Genomic DNA, 15,746 nt, shown 5'->3' with positions numbered 1-15,746 from the left:
ATTGGCCATTTCTTATTTGTTGTTTAGTTTTAATGAGAGTCCTACTTTAACTATATTTGATATTAATCGATATACCTTTCTAACAACTGGATAAGTCATAGGTTTATCGTGCGAACGACCTCCCATAATGATACTAAAACGAATAGAAAGATTTGAGTTGAACAACTGTCTACAAACAAACAATATAACCAGTACCGGCGTTAGGGTGGGGCGCGGTCGGGAGATCGCCCAGGGCGTCAAGTCTGTAGGGGCGCCGTTGCCTGACTTCACCTAGTTTGACAGCGAGAGAGATTCCCTAAAATATAAAAACAAAATGGGGTTCGTCGTTCGATGTCATCGCCTTGTCTTTTCCCCCTCAAGAATTTTGAGCCCTTGAATTCGAATGGGCGCCACGATAATCTCGCTCAGGGCGCCAATGTCGCTAAAAACCGACGCTGAATATAACATACCATTCAATTTGAACTAAATATGACGCGCGTATCTTAACGCATTAAAATTAAAATATGTCTTCCAAATTATTGCTCCCATATCTCCCGTAGAATAGGGAATCGCTCGAACCGGAGCAAGGAATTTTACAATCGGGAGAAATGTCCTCTTCCTCCGCGCGGAGGAGGGGGGGGGGAACCACCACGCGGCGACACACATAGTACGACCAATTCAAACGGTGACGTAAGCTCGTTCCGCCTTCCTCTTTTCCTCCACGTCGCTTCCGTCGCTAACCTCCCCGCCCCTCGAGCTCGCAGCATCTTTTCGCACGGCGTACTTAATGTGCGACGCTAATCGAACGAGAAACAGAGAAAGCCGATCTTTCCTCTCTCTCTTTCTCTCTCTCATCTCTCACTCGCTCGCCCTCTCTTCTTCTTTCTCTCTTAACATTTATATCGTGCTCCGTCTCTGTCCTATCAGCGGTCATCTATCTCAGTCGTTTACCAGCACCGGTCGCGCTGCAGTTGTCTCTCTATCTCTCTCTCGCCCGTTCTTACCCGCTCCCGCATCCTCCACCTCTTTCTATTCCATAAACGTACTCTACGTGACATACAATCCTCCCTCTCTCTCTCTCCCCCCTTATCCCTCTCGTTTCCTTTCTTTGAAAAGCGGCTCTCATGCAGAACTCTCTTGTTCCTCCGCCTATCACTCCCACCAGTTCTCGATCGCCCTGTCGCCATCTCTCTTCTCCGAGAGGCTCAAAATTGCATCTCTTTCGCGCGATCGAACAGTTTATCTCCGTTCAATGCGACTATTCTCCCCCCCCCCTCTCTCTCTCACTCTCGTGTACAGTTCGATCGGTTGTTTTCGTCCGACTCGGCCGTTCGTTCGTTCCTCTCGCCCCACTCTCGCTCGCTCGCGCGCGCGGCCCACGGGGAAGCACGAAGCGCCGCGGCGCGAGCCGAGCTCTGCCGAACGGCCGTTCGACACTTCGGGCCGCCGAGCCGAGGTCTGTTCCGTTCACGTTTTCAGTCTCGAGTCTCGCGTCGGTCGCCACGGGCTTGTCTACCGCGGCGCGCTCCTTCGCCGCGTTCTCCGTCCGGCCGGGACCCATGGAGAACCGTGAGCCTGACAGGTGTGTAGTGCGGTGAGACAAACGCGAGAGGACAGAGCGTGGAACAGTGCGGAGGGACACGGCTGCGGCGAGCGCGGGGGATGAAGGATGGACGAGAGACACGCGCTCGCGACGCGGACGGCGACGACTCGCTCGCGGTAAATCGGCTCGCCGATACGCGCCCGACGTATTTATTTATTATCGAATAGCCGCTCTCCTCCAAGTGAGAGGGAAAGGGAAGCGTCGACGATCACTCCCGCACGCTCGAGACGAAATTCGAACGACTCGGGGGACGCCTATCCGCGCGCGCGAGGTGGGTGTCGGTTGGAAAAAAGTTAAGCTGCGCGCGCGCGCGCGATTCAGCTGATCGCGAGGAGCCGCGTCTCGATAATCGGCTCTGCCACCGGTACTTTCCGAACGCCCGGGTGTCGCTCGCGTCAAACCCTCGCGGAAGATTGTCGTCACGTCGAGAGAAGAGGCGGATCTTGGTCGAGTTGGTCTCGAAGGCCGGGAGCCATCGATATCGGTATGGAGGACTAGTTTGGCGAAGAAGGATCAAGGTCGCGTCCTAAAGTGTATGCTCTTTTTAGAGGAACGCCCGAGGTGACGGAGAAGCCCCCGGCCGAGCCTACGGGAGGAGCGGGCGTCGTGAAATTCCCAAGAGTGCGCGATAACGAAAGCGGAAGCAGCCGTGGGTTAGCAAACCTTCTGGGATGTCGACGTACGGAGGGTGGAGCCTGCGGCCGGCGAGGACGCGTTTTCGACACTCGACAGAATCGCCGACGACCCGTCGCAGCTGAGAACGACCGGGTCGCCGACTGACAGAGGGTTACTCTCGCGGAGCTTCCTTTCGGCGATTCGACGCTTCCTCGACACGTCTTGTCCGACGAGGGCGCGACGGTGGGATCTCGTTTGGATTGGACGTCGCGTCGAGCGGCTGCGAGCAGTCCGGAATTATTCTCGGGAGATTCGGGAAAAGGTGCAGCAGGTAAGAGTCGTGTATCGCCAGCCGCTATTGTCGGCAAAAATTTCGGAATCTGGCAGTCTGGTGGAACGACTCGAGTCGAGATTTAACTTGTTTTTGTTTTTCGTATACTGCAAAAGTTAAGCTGAAGGCCTCATAGTCGTATTTTACAGATCAATATCTATAAAATGTGCACTTGGAATCTTGCGGTTAATAAATCGAGGAAATCCCCTATTATGAGATGGCGCGGTTAAATTAATAGGCATCGTCTGTTGATTGCGCTATGAATTTGTTGCCCTTTGAGCGAAATCCGTTTGCTGGAAAATTGTTAGATCGTGTAATCGTTGCGAAAAAGGATTGTCGTTGAATTTGGGCGTTGAAAACCTACTATCTCATATTAGAGACCTATCTCATAATAGAGGACTTTCCCTCTACGAATTTGCAATTTTAAAACTTTGAATGAATAGAATTTCTACGAAAGTTTAAATCGACTCGAGTCGTTCTTTCACTAAACTCTTAAATTGCTACTTTCGAGATCGTTAGATGTGCTTTCGAGCTGTGAAATTTCCTTTCAATTATGACATTTTCTGAAAATTACGAAAGTGTATATTAATTTTTACTAATAACGTTACATTAATTCGAACTACGGTTTGCACTTTGGCATGCAGATATTTGTCAGTGCGATTAACTTGCATGCTCGCTCGATTCGCAGCCACGTGATGAGTATTTTAAAATGAAAAATGAATATATAACGAAAACAATGAAAGAACAAAGCCGTTGAAATATTAACTCGTCGCAGTGTTCTGATTCGTTTGCAGAGCATTTTTGCAAATTGCTGTTGCTTCGTTGCATCGAGAAAGTATTTTGGTCATTTAATTGCATTAGAATTGCTTAAATGTCTAAATTACGTTAATCAGAAAAAAGCGGTGGCGGTATTTTAAAGAAATCCCACGACGATCACGTCGGCGGATGTTCAAGGGCGATGCTTGTAATGGGTACCTCGATTAAGGCGATTAAAACGCAGAGTAAGAAACAATGTACCCCCCCTATTAAATAAAGTTCAGAAATAATGGGGATTATTTTATTTAATGAAGATTAGTTTATATCGATTTAACGTCAAATCTGCACACTGCAGCACATTCTTTCAGAAGTTCGATTTAATGGGGTTGTGAGGGAAATAAAGAATGTCAAGAGTTGTATAAAATGTAAAACGTAAGCTTTTTTAAAAAACAATATCAGCGTGCAAGCTTTTTAGATTCTTTCACCGGTTAGTTTTCAAGAATGTTTACAACCAAGTTGAAGATTTCATACATTTTCCAACGTGATAAAACTAATTTTGCGAAGTCATTGCTAGCATCTCCAGATAAACGAATATCCGAGAGACGTGCGCGACAATTGATCAATTGCCGGATGGATAATGTCGATTTAACGACCATTTTAATACGTAAAATCTTATGCAACGAAAAGGAGTCCAAGGCCTCGCCTATCCGCCGAGCTCGTCGCGTTGTGGGCGAGCCTTAACCAAATATGCAAATATCAAGGCTCAGATTCTCCGAGGCTGCGTTGGATGAGCATTACAAAGTTGTTATGAATATGGAAAGCCATCCCGGAGTGGGCTTATGACGCGCAGCGAAGTGGTTGCGAACGCTCGATTTATTTTCCAAATGAACACGATTTGCGGTGCCGTCTTGTAAAATGCGATGATAATTTTCCCGCCGCTGTGCGATTGGAATGAGACGGAGGAGGAAACCCCGCGAGACTGCCGTCGCAGAAACCGCGGCGTTCAAGTCACCGGAAATTTCTTCGCTTTGCGCGCTTTGGCGTGCGGGCATCGAAGTCGCCGGCGATTTTAACACTCGGCGCTGCGTTTCAGCACAGAGTCGCCTTCCGAACTTGTTCTTATACTTGTCAGTCGTTTTGCTTCTACCAAGTTTTCATCGTACGCTTTCTAAATTATTAATACGATTGTTTATGTCGTGATTATTTTGCCTAGGTAATAGAGGAAAGTTCCCTATTATGAGATAGGCCTCATCTGTTGATTCCACCATAAATTTGTTGCCCTTGGAGCGAAATCCGTTTGGTAGAAAATTTATAGTTGGATTGTGTAATCGTCGCGAAAAAGGATTTGCGATTGAATTTGGGTGTTAAACACCTGCTATCTCATATCAGAGGCCTATCTCATAATAGAGAACATTCCTGTATTTATTAATATGCTTGTTTATGCCATGATCGTTCTGCCTAGGTAATATTTATTATGCTGAATTACGACACACTTACGAGTGCGAACGTTAGATAAGCACGTGGACGTATAAATGCTAGATTCATCTTTAGAGACGACTCAATTCTCCCGTACGCAAACCGACAACCTTAAATCACCTGCGCGACAGCTGTTTCCGCTTTCAAAATACCTGTTCGCGTTCGTTGCTCAAATCATTCGATCTTGTTGGTATACGGGCGTATCCGAGATGCTTTCAAAAAAATCTAAACTGCGCCGCAGCGTAAGATGCAAATCATTTGATTTTCTTATTTTTACATAATAATAATCTTTCTCTCGGTAATAATAATTGGCCGTCACATATCGTTACTTCTCTTATTCCGCTCGAGAGGTAACACGCGCCGCGCTTTCTAAGCGAGAACGATTTTCCTCGCACCCCGCGCGAGGAATCGCGCGAGACACGTCCCTGGCCGCGCGATCGCCGATCTGACCGGTGTTGTGCCCCTCCTCCCCGTGCCGTAAGAACGGTGGAAGCTGCCGGGACCGCGGCGCATCCGCGGCGAGAGAAGTCGATCTGCGGCGGTCTCGTAAATCACGCCACGATACACATCCGGCGCCAGAGCCATCGAAAAGGGCTTGGCGCGCGAAAATGGCGGCCGGCGCGGCGCGGCCGCCCATAGCCGACCATGGTGGTCCGGTGGTGGTCGAGGTCGGCCGTGCTCCACCGCCGTCGCCGCTGCCTGTCGTGGTGTACTAAAAAGTGAACGTTGCATCGTGCATCGCCGCCGCCGCCGCCGCCGCCTTCGCGAACAAGCGTGTCGCTTTCTCGACGGGCTGCGAGTGCCTGCACCCGGACGGGGCCCCGCGATACTAACCCGCCTGAAAACGTTCACCGGCTGCCTCGACGCCGAGATTGGCCTTAACCCTCGCTAGCGGTGACGTCACGACGCGGGGAAGCGCCGCGATTATTTTTCTTTTTTTTCCCCCCGCCCTTTTTTTGCCCGGCCGCAGACCGCTTCGGACTACGATTCGTGGAATGGGGCGAGGGAGGAATGCGAGGCTCGTCGCGCACTGAATTATAGAATAAAGCGGAGGAATGCTAGATGTTTTGCACGGGCCCCCTTCTGTAGATTAGATAGAACTGGTATGAGGATGGAGGATATGGGGGTACAATTGAAAACGAGCTCAAGGTCGACAGAGAGAGCGACGTGGTAACAAAGAAAGAAATATCCGGTTTACGGAACGAAACTGTTTCGGTCTTTATGCCTTTTAAATAAACAAAATACTCGAAGCACCTATTCCCTGACAATGTAACATAATGTAACAAGGAGTTTCTCGCTCGAAAAACGGAACTCCATGGAAATTCCGTCATTCAGGCTTTATAACTATATACATGTAATAAAATAAGTCAACGGTACACGATAATGTCTTTCCGAAACTTGATTGATTACAAGAGCTACCCAGGATTTAACTTTAAAGCCAACGGCACGCGATACTATTTTTCCTACTGGATTGCTTACGAGAACCAATCAGGATTTAGCCTTAAGTTGCCCGATCGAAAACTCTGTCTGCTTCCTGATTGGCTCTCGCAAGCAATCTAGTGGGAAAAATAGTATCGTGTGCCGTTGGCTTAAGTCACCTGATCGAAAACTCTGCGTCCTGATTGGCTCTCGCAAGCAATACAGTAGAAAAAATAATTTTCTTATGCCATTGACTTTAAACTCTGCATCCTTATTGGTTCTTGTAAGCAACTCAGTAGGAAAAATAGTATCCTATGCCGCTGGCTATAGTCATCTTGCATTGTCATGTATAGAGATTTTTATATTGAATATTTCTTAACGTTTTCACACATTGTTAACAATTTTTTAAGATATTTTATAAGAAAACTCTAAATTATCTTAACGAATTTTCCGACTAATTACGTGGACAAAACCGATAAGGAATGTTCTTCGAACGAGCGCGCAAGCGCGATAAGAGAGGCTGCGGATCTTCGAATCTGCCGCCTCTCGCACGACGGAGACGATGTTTGCGCGATCGATCGTATACTTTGCGCGAGTTCGACCCAGTTATTAATAAGACTTTCTCTTTTATTTTAGCCATGGACTGGAGGGGGTTCGCGCTGGCATTTCTGGTGGTAAGTAAATACAAAAAGATCACTTTTTTTTCTTTGCGCGCAAGAAAGCTCACCTTGAACGGACGAGGTATCTTACTTATCCGGGCGTCTTTTGAGTCTTTTGCTCGCTTCGCGTTTTCTTTACTTTTTTTTGCGGAATACAAATTAAATCTGTTATAAAATTATCATTTTAATGTAGAATTATTATTGCCAAAAATTGCCGCAGTTTATTTTATTTCACGTTTAATCTGAAAGTATCATCGAACTTCCGTTTTTTTTTCTCTCTCGCATAAAATAAGTCTACGTAACAACTGTGCGATACTTATCTTAATTGCAGCCGCTTAAGCTAGACTTAAACGCAATTGTTCTAAATACATTTGCGTTATGCAATTCGCGAGATGAAGTCGAAACAACGCTTAATAACCGCGTGGCGTGTAAGAAACGCTCGCTGAAAACGGTAACGCTCGTCGCGCGATTCCGTCATTGACAGTTTTATCTATTTGAAAATAAGTACCGATTGATGGATTATCCCATCGCTTGACTCGACGTCCCGAGGTCGGAGGGCGAGGGGATAACGTTTAATCGAGAATACGCTCTCTTTCTCTCTCTCTCTCGCGTTCGCCGCCGTTTCGGCGCGGACTAATGGCGTCCGTAATATGTACACACACTTTCTCCCGTGCGTGCCGCCTCGTATACGCGCGTGTGGTTTACAAAGATATGCGGCGCATTATGTAATCCTTTGTTGGCGCACGACACATCCGAGAAAGGTGTCCGTATGCGACTGCTGGAGCCGGCGTCGGCGCGAATCGAACGACGGATTCTGGCTGCGGGTTCTCGACGCTCAAGCCCACAGGCTTCTGTACACTACTAGACTTGCTACCTTCGAGCTGAAAAGCGAGGCAAGAATTCCGCCAAGTCTCGTTAGGTAAATAAAGTAGCATGTGTCGGTGACACACCGATGCACACATCCTCTCGCGGACGAGTCCGCCACACAGACTTCTACATAGAAGAAAGTCCTCTATTACGAGATAGGATTCTAATATGAGATAGTAGGCTTTAAACGTCCAAATTCAATCACTAATCTTTTTCGCAACGATTACATGATCTAGCAATCAGTTCTCCACTAAACAGATTTCGCTCCAAGGGTAATAAATTCATGGTGGAACCAACGGACGATGCCTATTAATTTAGCAGAAACTCCGCTAACTCATATTAGGAGCCTATCTCACAATAGGGGACTTACCTCTACAACCAGACTGCTACCTTCGAGTAGGATGTGTGTACCGGTGTGTCACTTACAAACTACTTTATTTACCCAACGAGACATGGCGGAACTCTTGCCTCACTTCTCAGCTCGAAGGTAGCAGTCTAGACCCCTGTAAAGTTAGCCCCCCCCATTATTTAAAATTTTAACTTTTTTTACGAGTTCCCTATAGATTTACAATAGTTCCAAAGTTCTTGATGGGTTTAAGAAATAGTTAAAATGAATTTTTGAAAATGGGGGAGCTAACTTCACAGGGTGCAGTCTAGTAGTACATAGAAGTCTGTGCTCAGACCGGCGCGGTTCGCCTGTGTAAATTTGACAAACGACCCTCTCTCGAGAAAGCAGCTGGACGGCTTTCGAGCGAATTTCATGCACGCGGCGACGGAATATGCGCGCGAGATTTTCTCTCTAATCGCGCGTCGCTACTTAGTTTTTCGAACTGTCAACGGAGAAGTATGCTCGCGGCTGATATTTGAGTCTCTCGCCTCTCCTACGGATAACGAACTCGCTCTCGAAAGTTCTTTAATTACAGTGTTAAGCATGAAAGTGTTTAGAAAACTGAAATGGAAAAGAAAAATAAATTGCAAATGTTTCCTGGCTAATGAGCATCTCGTTCATCGAGTGAATAATCTCATTTCGTAAATGCGAAAGAGAGAAACGTCAGGGGAGACTTTTTCACCTACGATAGGAGCTGCGTAAAATTAACAACGCGAGAGACTGCGTATTTTTGAAGCAAAGGGTATTTATTTATCCTTCGAGGTACAAACGAAGTACAAGCGAAATTTGTTGTTAGTTTTTAATTTTTATCAAGTCGGGCTCCAGGTTTACACTGCAATGGTTATCAACTGCCAGGGTTGGCTGGAAAATCTAGGAGGTGGAAAAACCATGGTAAATTTCAGTGGAATAAATTGGCAAAAATGATAAAAATAACTAATACTTAATTAAAACATATTTATATAAATATCTTTTTTATAGTCTTTATGAAAAAAGATGTTTGTTTTAAATACTAAATCATATTAATCACTATTTTAAAAAGAAACCAATATAATAAGTTTTTAATTAAAAAAATTGTTTTATTGAAATTAATACATATTTTTGGAATTTCGGAACTTCGGAGATACTAAATCGTATATTAATTTTTAGTTTATGCGGGAAACAATACTTTTCTGCAGTGCTTTCTAAAAGTTTTCTACTTATCTTATCGTTTTTAATAGGAAAGACCAGTTTTTGCTGGCTGTTCCCGGAAAATACCGGTTTTTCCCACTGGCATGGACTTTATCCAAAAATTGTGGAATTTTGCCAACCCTGTCAAATGTTTTGCGGTGGCATTGAAAGGCGACGTGGATAAACAAAAAGTGCGGTAATGCAGTTATTTAAGTATGACGTTGCTTTTCACGGCGGTTTCGGGGAACGTTATGTCACTATACCGACAATAGTCGTGGGATCGCTCTCGGGACGAGAGGCTGACGGATCGTAATGTCGTTAACCCATTGAAGAGGCGGCAATCCCGGCGTTACGTAACATATAATAATTGACAATTACGCTAAACTTGGCGTTTACGTGCGGCTCGTAGTCTCCGCGACAGGATCCTCGAAAACGCGCGTCGCTGATACGCGCCGCAGAAAGACAGCCGACCGTTTGTCATCGAAACTTTCCATTGTTAGCACGCGTTACTTTGCGCACGACACGAAATGAAATCCCAAAATGCAAGCCGTCATAGTTAATTTATCTCCAACCCGATCGGCCGGCAGTTACGCACTTTTTCTTTATTATCCGTGTCCCAGTTGGCGGCTACTATGGAAACATATGTGTATTCAAATACAGTTTTAATGACTGCAGGTATTCCTCTGTGAGAAAGCGTTTCCTTAAATTGTATACAGATTTCTTTTATTTTTTTCTTTCGACAACGTAGGATGACGCGGCGGATCCGCGTGTGTCGGAGCTTTGTCGGAACACGCCGTTGCACGTAAGAAGAAAAGACAATTCCGTTCAGAACCGCCACGCCCACTTTTACCTCGTGTTCCTTTAAATATCGACGGCGAGATCTTGGCGGGCCCGGCGCTCGCTGGCGCGTTTCCATAAACGTTTCACCCCGTGGTCGATGGAAGACCGCCGATAACCGGAAACGTGGCGCCGAATGTGCACTTCGTAATGCTACGTTTTTCTCGCCCGTACCTTTATTACAGCGGAACGCGAACCCGCCGGTTACATTTCGCAAACAACGTGACAACCTCAACGTATATTGCGTCATAATTTCGAACAGGTTCTCTTGAAAGAAAGAAAGACGGAGAGAGAGAGGGAGAGAGCGGAAGGTTCCGAATACATTTTTAAATATTTTCTCTCGAGGAGAAGAAAGATCAGGGAATATTCTACGTTTGCTTGGCAACAGGTTCTTGTCGAAAGGCTTCTCCAAACATTTCGCGGGCTGCACTCTCGCTTAGGAATACCAGGAACGCAAATAAGATAACGCAAACATCCGATGTAACGGGCCGGTTGGAGAAACCAATAGAAACGTATACTACCGCTCACATTTATTCGAACGACCTGAGGAATTGAAAAAATAGAGGGTTACGTCCAGGAAAAGTAGTATATATCGATGAAAACGATTTTACATGGCATTTTATACAAGCTTACACACTAGGCTATTATATCTAATTAAAAGATTATTAATTCTTAATTAAATAATATTCAATTCTTTGCTTCGATTACTGCTCTACGAGCTTTTTGTATTTGTTGAGCTAATTTCATCTCTCTCTTACTCTCTTTGTAGGGAACATAATTCAAATAAATCAAATAATATAATATCGACTTATAATTGGACATAATTCGACGAATGGTTTCAGTAATTAAAATTTTAGTCGACATTAACCGGCCAGTGTTTTAATACAGCAAATTTATTGTGAAAAATATTACCTCCGCCGGGGGTTGAACCTGGACTTCCCTACACCCAAAAAAAAGTATTCTATTTTTGAGTGGTTTCCTCTTGATTTTAGAGGCTTTCTTTATTTTCATAAGGAAATCCTCTAAAATCAAGAGGGAACCACTCAAAAATATAATACTTTTCTTGGACCTTTTTTTCAGTGTACTCTCCAGGCGAGCGTCTCACCAATTCGACCACCGAGGCATGTTATCTATAATATTACCGGCAACTTAAAGAGATTTCCATGTTTGAATTAAAATTTAATACTGTCACGCCACCAATGTAGTGCAAAAACAGTTAATTGTTCTTCCAAAGTATAAAATATTTAAGAATTGTAATAAGTATGGGAACGACCGTACTGACAATTCTTTATTAAAATGAAACACAACGTTTTTCGGCCAGTAATACTGGTCCTCTTCAGGTAACAAACTTGCAAGAGTGCCTAGAAATGTCTGAAGAACAGATAAACAAAATATAGAATGAATTAGTACGAGTTCTTACATATCAGAAAAGAAAATGAAGGTGTTTTTTTTTAAATAAAACTTACCAGATTCGTCAGATTAGAGATGTGAAAATTAATATGAAATATTTGTCGTTGAAATAATCGTGAGCGGTACACGCCGACGAAGAGTGGAGAAAGTGCAAAACTCCCGTCTGACAAATTCTAGTTCTCACCGCGAAATATGCTGCGTAAACGTCATCCGACAATTTAACGCGTCGAGCTTGCTCGTCCGCCCAAATTAGGACTCGCCGACGGAGCCCGTCATCCGATTAGAGATCGGTGAAATCGCGTGGCGTATCCGATCGATATACGGCCGATACGATCGTATTCGGAGGACTCGCGTGGGCGCGCGCGTTTAAAGTTCGGAAGTCATATTGCGATTAAGCCGAGTGCAATCTCTTCGCCCACGCGCCTCGGCGACCAGTCCTCCCCTGGAAGTCCTTCTACAGCTCCGCGTCTACATTAAATATTTAAATGCCCCGTCGTGACATAATCGCGGCTCCGCTCGCCGCGTTGAATCGCGACGTCACGGGAGCACGCGACGGGGATTGCGTATACGAAAGGTGACTAACTGGCGGGAGTCCGCGGACCGTGTGTCTGCAATAGCGAGCGTAATGGGCGTCGATCTCAAGGAGATCCCGGCCCACGTTAGGTCCGTGTTGGATCGCGGCTGTTTATCATAGTCCGTCGCTCCAATTACCTATTGAACTACTTGACGTCCAAGGATCGCGCTCTGTCGTACGGCGCGACGTCGGTACCGATCTTATCTTAACGTATGCCGCGTTATTATTAAGTTCGTATGCTAATGAGGCGCGTGATAACCGGGAGATACGCCCGAGGGACGACGTCGGAGCTAATTTTAACCATTCGCGTCGTACCCTTAATGAAAATTCTTTGTACGTCGATCAAATGGTATCCAAGGATTATCTCGGATGACGTCAGCGCTAATTTTAGCTGGTCGTACGATCGGCGAAAATTCTCACTGCAGTTGGACGATCGGCGTTCGCAGGCAGCAAAAAAAATGAATCGGCGATTAACCGGCGCGTTATTTAACGTCGCGGATTCCTTCGAGCGATCTCTACGGTTTCCCTCCGCGGTTTATTGTTAGCGAAGACGCGCGCTCCGCGAGAAGAGCGAAGGGATGTAGGAAGGCCAGTCCTCGATGGATTCCATCGGACGCGGAACGTCGCGAACCTTATATGGTCCGGTCTTGCTGCCGGCGGACTAACTCCGCGGCATCGCTGCGCTTTATCGAGGTATCTCCGGTACGCTGCGTTTTGCGTTTCGATCACGTCCACGTCGCTCCGCGTTTCGATCCAATTGTGTATCGGGCAACCACCACTGATCTCACCGATAATCTACCTCGCCACGGGCGCTCGTCAAATTATGGGACACAGTACTCCGCGATTAAAGTCTGCCAGCGGTCCGCCAAGCCATAGTTCTCTCGCTATCGCCTTCACTTTGGCGCTTTAGTATACATAGTTGCAAATACAGTCCGCGAGAGAGCGAGAGCGAGAGAAAGAGAGAGAGAGAAGTGCAGGGGCCACGTCGTTCCGAGTGTGTACACACTTGAATGGCCAGTGACTCGTTAGACCACTTTCATTGCACGGGCGAACAAGCGCCGGCCATGCTGACGTCAGCGTTCGCCATGGAGACTCCTGTCGTGAAACTTTCCGTGTAGCGTTAGGCGAGCGCGCGCCGCTAAGGCGATTGTTTAGCGCCACTGCGCACGCAGGAGAGATAACTTTTATCCCGGTTACGCGCGAGATCTTATTTTTTCTCGCCGCGTGGGAAAAAGAAAGGCGAGAGGCTTCGCGGCGGCGGCGGCTTCTGCAATTGCGCTCCCCGTAGGTCAACTATCGCTTTCGGCCGGGTGCATCCCCGACACCGCTCGTTCGCCGATACCTAAATTGGTGTAGCGACGGAAAGACAAAAGTGTGTCGAGGGGAAATTACACGGCGCGGCGCGATCGTCCTTGTGTTATTTACGCTCGCGTTCGCCATCGCTGCGCTTACCGATGTTTCCACGGGCTCTGATAGATCGTGGGATCTGCGGGAGAGACGCGCGCGATCTCTCTCCGTCCGGCCGTCGTCGATGAGGACGGTTTATCGCGAGGGCGCGTAACCGGCGATTCGCGTAGCCTACCCGATTAAATCGTATCCTCGAATCCCGCGCGTCTTCCGCGTTGAAGTTGCACCGCGAGCATTGCGCATTACGCGAAATTACCTGCGAATCACGCACCGCGGGAATGAGCCTCGAATCAGATTGATGGAAGGCAATTACAGTACCCGTGTATCTCTCGCTGTTAATCTAAAAAGAAATTATCGTGACATTATGCGTTTCGCCAAGCTGGCATGATCACGGGCGATTCTAGTCGCGGAGATACACGTTAATGACGTTAATGCGTTGCACGTCCTTTCCATTATCGGACCCCACAATGACCACGCTCGTCTCATTTACAAGCTCGCGATGCGAGAAAAGGGGGGGGGGGGAGAACTTCCATGTTTTACTCGAGAAATCAATCATCGCTTTATTACCTCATTTTCTCTCTTCATTAGAATGACGCCATCCGTTTATGTGATTTTATTAAAAGCGACACGCGACCTTGTGCGCGCGCGCGCGCGCGGAACGATCTTTTCCTTCTGCCACGGACGTCGCGAGCTGTTACAAATAACGCTTTCGTGCAGCCAAAGGTCCATTAATTACAATGTTCCACGACTATAATGTTCTTCCAATTGCAGATTGACTTCAGTCTCGGCTTAACTTTTTATCTTTCTCTCATTCTTAAAACGAGAAAGCGCTAAAAAGTGAGTTAAACCGAGATTGAAGTTAATCCGCGTCGACGGAAATGGACATGGAGAAAGATGAGTTTCCTCTGTTACGCAAATTTGTATAAGCGACAGTCATTCGGGGCGACTTAACAATTTGCGAATTGCAGATTGACTTTAATCTCGGTTTAACTTTTTAGCTTTCTCATTCTTAAAACGAGAAAGGGATGAGAAATGAGTTGAATCGAGATTGAAGTTAATTCTGCATAGATAAAAGTGGGTACAAATAAAGATAAGTTTCTTCTGTTACGCAAATTTGTATAAGCGACAGTCATTCGGGGCGACTTAACACTTTGCGAATTGCAGATTGTCTTTAATCTTGGTTTAACTTTTTAGCTTTCTCTCATTCTTAAAACGAGAAAGGGATGAGAAATGAGTTGAATCGAGATTGAAGTTAATTCTGCATAGATAAAAGTGGGTACAAATAAAGATAAGTTTCTTCTGTTACGCAAATTTTTATAAGCGACAGTCATTCGGGGCGATTTGACACTTTGCGAAAAGCAAGGACAGTACAGTCCATACGTTCTGAAAAGTAAGAACAGCGCGAGAGGCACGGATCAACTCGGGCATGACATTTTCGCGAGACTTTCATATCGCGCACTTTAATCGGACGGCGATCGATCATCGATCCGACGTCGATTAAATTAACGCTCGGACGGGGAATATCACGTACATAACGCGCTGCAGAACTGTTCGAAACGCGTTTGAAATTGCGCTGGCAGTCCTATAAATTACAGGGGATCCCGTAATCAATTTGTTTGACGCGCTAAACCAGGGGAAAATAATCGGTGCAGCGCGATAAATTCTTGCGTTTGCGGTTCACGGAATCTCATTTCTTCTCTAATCGTCGCCGTTAACGAACACAGCGCTCCCATCATTTCGCAACGGCGCGACAGTTAACGGCAAATGGATAATAATAATACCGCGAATTCGCTCAGAAAGTTTACGGATGGGAGCTAAATTAAATTCGAACCGTCGCCGCGGCTCCGTACTGTGTAATTACGTGCATTACTTTAATGAAAGGCCCCCGCGCACACTCATCTCAAAAGCGTCTCATAGACTCGCTCTCGAGAATCGGACACCTTTTTTTCCCCCTCTCGCTTGTTTCGTCATTGACTTCACCGCAAACGCCGATGATATCACACTGCCAATTGTGGCAACTTGCTCCGTCACCGGGAATAACTTGATCCTAATAAATACGAGCCATCTAACTGGTAAAAGTGACGGCGACACCGCTCTCTTTTTCCACGCCTCTCCCGGTGTTTACCTAACGCCGCGGTTATCTAAAATTTTATGTAACTTTTTCCGCGATTCCTCTCGCGTTTTTAAATTCTCTTTCCGCGTCTCACCCATTGTGGACCGAACGCGTCGCTCGTGTCGCGAGCCTCGCCGACCGGACC

The 15,746-nt window shown here is 46.4% G+C and overlaps 1 protein-coding gene across 1 annotated transcript in view; it reads left to right on the top strand.

Moving 5' to 3' along the window:
- Positions 1-2,453: 2,453 nt before the first annotated feature.
- Positions 2,454-15,746, top strand: part of LOC105565620 — a 73,964-nt gene continuing 60,671 nt past the window's right edge. The window contains exons 1-2 of the mRNA XM_012018955.1: positions 2,454-2,528; positions 6,816-6,853. Of these exons, the coding sequence (XP_011874345.1) occupies positions 6,818-6,853 (36 nt within the window). The 5' untranslated portion in view covers positions 2,454-2,528; positions 6,816-6,817. The remainder of the gene's footprint in view (positions 2,529-6,815; positions 6,854-15,746) is intronic.

The sequence above is a fragment of the Vollenhovia emeryi genome, unplaced genomic scaffold (assembly GCF_000949405.1).
Source record: "Vollenhovia emeryi isolate VEMERY1.0 unplaced genomic scaffold, V.emery_V1.0 DF939150.1, whole genome shotgun sequence".
Taxonomy (NCBI): Eukaryota; Metazoa; Arthropoda; class Insecta; order Hymenoptera; family Formicidae; genus Vollenhovia; species Vollenhovia emeryi.
This window is presented reverse-complemented; position numbering and strand designations above follow the sequence as displayed.